At 38.8% G+C, this 6,988-nt stretch overlaps 1 protein-coding gene across 10 annotated transcripts in view; it reads right to left on the bottom strand.

Annotated features, from left to right (window-relative positions):
• Positions 1–944: 944 nt before the first annotated feature.
• Positions 945–6,988, bottom strand: part of tbc1d4 (TBC1 domain family member 4) — a 115,514-nt gene continuing 109,470 nt past the window's right edge. For 9 of the 10 annotated variants that reach the window (XM_008106893.3, XM_008106892.3, XM_008106894.3 and 6 more), the window contains one exon: positions 4,130–5,352. In XM_008106893.3, coding sequence (XP_008105100.1) covers positions 5,134–5,352 — 219 coding nt within the window. In that variant the 3' untranslated portion in view covers positions 4,130–5,133. Of the gene's footprint in view, positions 3,951–4,072; positions 5,353–6,988 lie in introns of those variants that run through there. The other variant, XR_010004395.1, reaches the window with a different exon arrangement.

Raw genomic sequence — 6,988 nt, 5'->3', positions numbered from 1 at the left:
AAAGCAGGTAATTTGGATTCAGAAACTGGAATATGTGGCAGTATAGATCAAGCCACAGTTGTAAATATTTAAAATGACCCCTTGGATAAACGGTAAATAAAGAACACAACCTCAATGCCACACAAGAAAATATTTATTTTCTGCTTTTCTTTTTAGTAACTCAAGGATTTCTAGACATCTTTTGCTTTTTATTTCAACAATAATTTAATGAGAAAATTCTCCCATACACTCCAATTCAGAGCATGGTGAATGTGTCATGGCACAATCATGGAGGGTGCGGATATCTTACCATAATGCTTGAAGCTTTCTTCATAACAGACATCTTCTCCCAAGGAACCCAAGAGCTTTGCAACTTCCAGGTTTGAGCAAGCAGTGTAGCATTTTAATATTGTGTAGTTGCATTGTACAGTTGCACTTTAAAGCACAGCAGTTGAATGTAAAGGCAGCACTGTAAGAGCAGCACCCCCCCCCCCCCCGCAAGAACAGCCCAAATTACATTTATTAATTTCATTCCTAAAGAGGTGTTCTGTTTAGGAATCTCTTAGGTCCTCCAGCATGGGTCTATAGCAGACATGAGCAAACTTCGGCCCTCCAGGTGTTTTGGACTTCAATTACCACTGTTAAGAACTGTGGGAATTGAAGTCCAAAACACCTGGAGGGCCAAAGTTTGCCCATGCTTGGTCTATAGTCAGTGTCCAATAAAAATTGACCGACCACAGAATGGCACTAGAGGGCCTAGAGATTCTTAGTGATAATATTTAAATCACAAATAATCAAAACAGCAAAGGTCAATACCTCAAATGTGGAGAGCCAACTCTATACTAATATTAGACAAGAATTTATTGGTAGTGAATTTGACTGAGTGACCAATCTGAAAGAAGAAGATGTATACACTGACTCCACATACAAAAGATTCATAAAACAAAGGAAACAAGGAAAGAAAATGCAGCAATGTCATTTATTGGATTTTTTTTCAGGTGATATATGAACAAATCAGCAAGTCCAACACAGGTTGAAATGTTCTGTGCCCCTAAAAAAAATAAAAAAATAAAGAATACCGGTGTGTGCCTTAAAAACTTGTTAACAACAATAATACAGTTCCAACAGTCCTCTCAGAGTAATCTTGTCTGCACAAAATTGCCTCTAATTAAAGCAAAACACTTTTTCCTTCCATATAGTAAAAGACAATTACTAATGTAACTTGAATAGATTGATTTGGTAAGAAGCAATAATGGGAAGAAAATAATTCTAGGCACAATTTATTGGAAAACCTTTCCTCTATTCATTCCTTTCATATCTGTTGGACCGTGCCTGCGATAATTCCATCAAAGCTATCCTCTATCTAACAAGAGGGAGAAGCGGGGAAGACTCACGTGGAAGTAATCATGAACCAAATCAGGTTTCCTCTACATTTTGCTTATTATTTGCATGAGAAACACTGGCACCCTCTCCACACTTGACCCTCCTTCACTTCACCCCACTTGTATGAATAAGACACTTGGCTTAATTTGGCACTTTGCTTATTAAAAAAAATATCTGGAAGAATGTAACGAAATCCCACTGACTGTTAACAAGAATTCAAGCTTGTTCCAAAATGATAAATGCACATTTTTTGTGTTACGATCAACTGCTAATTTCATAGCTTTGTCAGGTCAAATATTGATTTCAGTGTCTGGTCTGACAGAAACAACCCAAAATAACACGTTTTCAGGTAATTAAAAGGACAGAAGCTGCCTGGAAAGCATCCAATGGGATCTAAGTTTTTGGATCTCTTAGGTTTTTTTTAATTTATTTAAAGTTTACTATGGAACAGGTATTTGTACAGACCACTAAATCTGAACAACAATCTTCCTAAAAAGTTAACACAATGAATGCTGATATGCTTCTTTGAGGCTACTAAATTTTATATGAAGTGTGATATTCTGCACTATGACTGGGGAACATGTGGCTTTCCAAACATCTGAATTTCAGCTTTTATTATCCCTCACCATTGACTCTGCTAGTTATGAGTGCTGGAAACAACTTCTAGAGCAGTGGTTCTCAACCTGTGGGTCCCCAGATGTTTTGGCCTTCAACTCCCAGAAATCCTAACAGCTGGCAAACTGGCTGGGATTTCTGGGAGTTGTAGGCCAAAACACCTGGGAACCCACAGGTTGAGAACCACTGTTCTAGAGGGTCCCACATTTTACATGCATCTTCTATGCATTTAAGAGAATCCTAATGCATACATTTTATCCAATACAGAGAAGAAGAAAAGCTGGACTGTTATTGGCCCTTTAAGCAGAATAGGAATAGGGAGAAATCTGACAAAGTTTGTTTGGCTCATTGAAACCTGTAAACATCATGTATTTTTATTGCATGAAACAGAATTCAAACTGAAGGCTTCTCCACATTATATATGTATGCACAACTTAATACAAGCTCCACATGATTTATCTAAACCTGTACCATGTCAATAGACAAGAGATGCAATGTTTGAAAGCTTTTCCCATATAATGCATAAAATTAGCATGTTGCAGCAAAGCGTATTATAGCACGCTTTCTTTAGCAAGAGAGTTCTGTGGGTGCAGGAAGTTGATTATGAGAGATGCCTTCAAACATTTCATCCTCCATCTGTAGTCTCACAGCCTCAGGAATATATATATCACATATGGCTTTTGTTAGTCTGTTTCTGCTCTCAATTTCATGCACTGATGCACAGGAGAAAGAGAGCGCGGGGAGAGAAACAGCTATGCTTAATCCTAACTTCAAACATAACTTGGAAACTAAGATGGCCCACTTGCTGACATGCATCTGAAAAATATTCCAGTGCTGGACCAGTTTCCTTTGCGTAAGTTCTTCACGTCTCTGCAAGAGAGGTAAGATTGTTCTGCATCTCTCTTTCACGGGGATCTGCTTCTCTCTTTCACAGGGGTTTGAGAAATTATCAAAACTTGCAGAATACTGGGCTGTAGTGCTTTCCTTGCTGTAACAAAGTGACCTGGGGGTGATTCTTCGTTATGATGCCACCCATGTGCTGTTTCCTACTGCCTTGCAGTTTTCTCTGCTGTTCTTGCCCCTAAAAGACTTTGTGTTACAACTGTATTTCTTCCCCACAAGACAGTGGAGCTTCCTAGTGTCACTCTCTGGAAAATGCAAAAGTCAAGTATGGGTTTTCTATTATTTGTCATTTAACACAATATGTCTTTCTTTTCTTTATTTGATTGCTTTAAACTCTTGGCCATCTAACATGCTCCCTGTACATCCCCCTTCACACTGGATTAAATCTAAACTTCAAGGAAAGTGGAATCTCCTCCTGCTCAAGCTACAACATTCATTCCACCACTCATATTCATCATTAATTTAGTCCAATGGTTCTCAACCTGTGGGTCCCCAGGTGTTTTGGCCTACAACTCCCATTAATCCCAGCCAATTTACCAGCTTTTTAGGATTTCTGTGAGTTGAAAGCCAAAACATCTGGGGACCCACACATTGAGAACCACCTATTTAGTCTAATTTCAAAAATACTATTGCAGCTATCAAAAAGAAAGATCAGGAGAAAATAATAGTGTAAAGTGTTAGGGTTTGAAACAACACCTGCCCCAGTGGTTTGAAGTGAAGGTAAGTATTAAAATCCCAAAACTATAGGTAGGCTTTTGGTGCCTAACACCAATTGTGTGCCTTCATTCAAGCTCACATGTCAAAGCACTGATAGCTGCTGTGTCTACACTAAGCAGTTTTATAGCACTGGATGACACCTTAACTTCCATGGTACCATACTGTGGGGTGTTGGGATTTATAGTTTGTCTAGTGCTTTTGATTTGCTACTAATGGCTTCCTGTGCTCTCCTTGAACCATAGAACTACCAGTTGACAAATCCAATTATTCTGTAGGAGGGAGACACAGAAGACAAAGTGGTATCAAAGTGCTGCTTCTGTTTAATATAGAGCAGGCATGGGCAAACTTGGGCCCTCCAGGTGTTTTGGACTCCAACTCTCACAATTCCTAACAGCCGTTAGGCTGTTAGGAATTGTGGGAGTTGGAGTCCAAAACATCTGGAGGGCCCAAGTTTGCCCATGCCTGATATTGAGACATTTGTCTGAAAAGATCAACAAATCTGATCTTAGAATCATTAAACAAAGACAGAAAGTTCTTTCAACAAATAAAAAAACGCCCTTGGGCACCTTTTTTGCATTTAATAAACAGGAGCTCTAGAAAGCCCCAAAGGGATGATGCCACAACATTGTTCTTATTAGGAAAAGGAGCAGGGAGATTGCAAAGCAGTGACGAATATCTCTCGGATTGTAAAATTAAGAGGATCTGAACACAAAGGCAGAAAGAGAGAAAGAAAGAAAAAGAAGTAAAAATTTAGAGTGAGAGAACTCAAGTCACATTATGGTTAGGTAAGCATCAAAGCCTCATGGTCCTGCTCCCAGGAAATTTGTCAAGATTTTCTCATTCCTTCCTAGTTTTCAGCTCCTATTTCTTCTCACTTTTCCCAGCAACAAACAGTCGGCAACAAATAAATCAGGGAATTCAGCACAGTATTTCTTGGCACTGATAACCCTCCTCAGCAGCACAGCTGCAGAATGACAGCCAGGCAGAATGGCTGCCGCAAGTGTGCAATTGTCAGTAGATTTAATTACAGGCACATAAGAGCGTACAGGGATTCCCCCTCCCCCCATGAAAACGAACAAAACAAAAAAAACCCTACAGACAACACAAAGAAATCCCCCACTAAAATGGGAAACATGCTGTTCTTTGGAGGGAAAAAATTACATTCTTGCTTTTCTTTTCAAGTATTAATCAATATTATAGAAAAGAGGCAACATGTTCCTTTCACTCTGTGTCAAGGGAACACGCTGAGATTTATGCTATCTTCAAGGGTAAAAACTCATCCCTTTTCCCTTTGATCAATCCTAAATATACATCTAATTGTCTTGATTAGATTCAATCTTTTACTTCTGTTTTTGCACACTGTACACGCATTATTAAAAACATTTAACCTGGGATTTGCATATCAAGGTTTAAAAGGCCTCTCTATTGCTGCAGTACCCGTGTGAGATGATGCAGATACCATTTACAGCAGCCTGTTATCACTTTCCTTTTTTCATATTGTCAGAACCATGTTGCCTGCAACTCTTTATTTATGGCTTATTTCAGGATTTTGCTTGGGCTACAGTTCACCTCCTTTAGCAGTTGCCTGCAGTCAGAGAGTGCTTCATCAGGCAAATATCTACACAGTTTCTCAACAGTCATCTGATAGAATGCCTTCTCTTTTTCCAGTGACTGGATCAAACTCTTCATTTTGTTCTCTCTTGCCAAAGCATCTTCCAGGTGTGATTCCATACTCTGGATTTTAGCATGAGCCACCTGTCGGAAAAGAGCACAAGGATGAGCCTGCAAATATCTGAGTATGAGGAACAGATGGTGCCCTTTGGGTTATCTCAAGCCCAGCTCTCAGGAAACTGAGTCTGCTATTTGCTTATAAAGCATCTCATTTTGACATTCTGACATTTACACTTTTAAGCTTCATTAGGCATTGTGGGGGCCCGTTCTGAATTGGAGGAAAAATTCCCGTTCTGAATGGGAAGAAAAATGTGTTACTTTCCACATAAATATCTTTTAAAACTTATCTGCATTAACAAGTTTAAATATTCTGTATGAATTTTCTCATCTTATCCTTATTATCATGGAAAAAGAACATTTCCTCATTACATGCTGGATTTTGTTTAAAATAAATAAATAAATACAGACCAGTATCGCCAGTCTAGTTTATTAAAAAGAACTTCTGGCAATGCTTTTACACTGCCTAAAGGAAATGGGGTTTTTAGGATCCTAGTATAACTGTTTTAATGGATAACCTCAGTAGCCTGAGGGTCAGGGATTTTTTAATGGTAAGGTAAAGGTAAAGGTTTCCCCTTGACATTAAGTCTAGTTGTGTCCGACTCAGGGGGTTGGTGCTCATCTCCATTTCTAAGCCGAAGAGGTCATGTGGCCAGCATGACTGCATGGAGTGCCATTAGCTTCCCACCGAAGCAGTACCTATTGATCTACTCACATTTGCATGTTTTTGAACTGCTAGGTTGGCAGAAGCTAGGGCTAATAGCTGGATTGGAACCGCCGACCTTTTGGTCAGCAAATTCAGCAGTTCACTGGTTTAACTCATTTAATTTAATCAGAGGTTTTATTAATTTGTCATATATGGTTTATGTAGTATGTATTCCGTTTATTTGGTTATATGATTTTTTTGGTTGAATTTTTATGTTATGTAATTTTTGCGGCATTTAACCATTGTACTCCACTTTAAAACCCACTCTTGGCAGAAAAGCAGGATAATAATAATAATAATAATAATAATAATAATAATAATAATAATAATATATACACAATACTTGCTTATTGTGAAACTGGAATTTCAACCCAGATATCTTAAGTCCATCCACTATTACTTAGGACCTCATCATGTGACCTGCGTTTCTACACACTTAAAAGATGGAATCCAACGGATCCCATCAAACGACACACAACCCATCATGTGGATTGCCCGTGGGAATCCAACTCCTTATAATGTGGTGAATTTAAAGACGGGCAGGAATAGACTCCACTCATCTCCCTGTGCTTAGAAGTACACAGAAATTGGTATTTTTCCATGAAATGCGAAATGGTGCATTGACCCATTTGCAATCTCTATTCAGGCTGGGCAGACTATTGATGCCCTTCGATGCTCCTTCTGCCACCATTACTCCTTTGACTTCGATCCTCCTTTATTATTTTTGTTTGAAATTTAAACTTTTGAAATTCTGCAATTGCACAATATATATATTTTTAATTGTTTTAAAAACCTATGACATGGGCATGCCATGGATGACAGAATGCAGGGAGACAACAGCTACCTGTATGACGAAGAATGAAGCACATGGTTTAACTAGAAATGGGGAGAGAAGCATCTTTAAAGATACAACACCACGGAACAAGATGGGAAGAAGACGCTACCTCCCCCTCCCCC

The sequence above is a fragment of the Anolis carolinensis genome, chromosome 3 (genome assembly GCF_035594765.1).
Source record: "Anolis carolinensis isolate JA03-04 chromosome 3, rAnoCar3.1.pri, whole genome shotgun sequence".
Lineage (NCBI taxonomy): Eukaryota > Metazoa > Chordata > Lepidosauria > Squamata > Dactyloidae > Anolis > Anolis carolinensis.
This window is presented reverse-complemented; position numbering and strand designations above follow the sequence as displayed.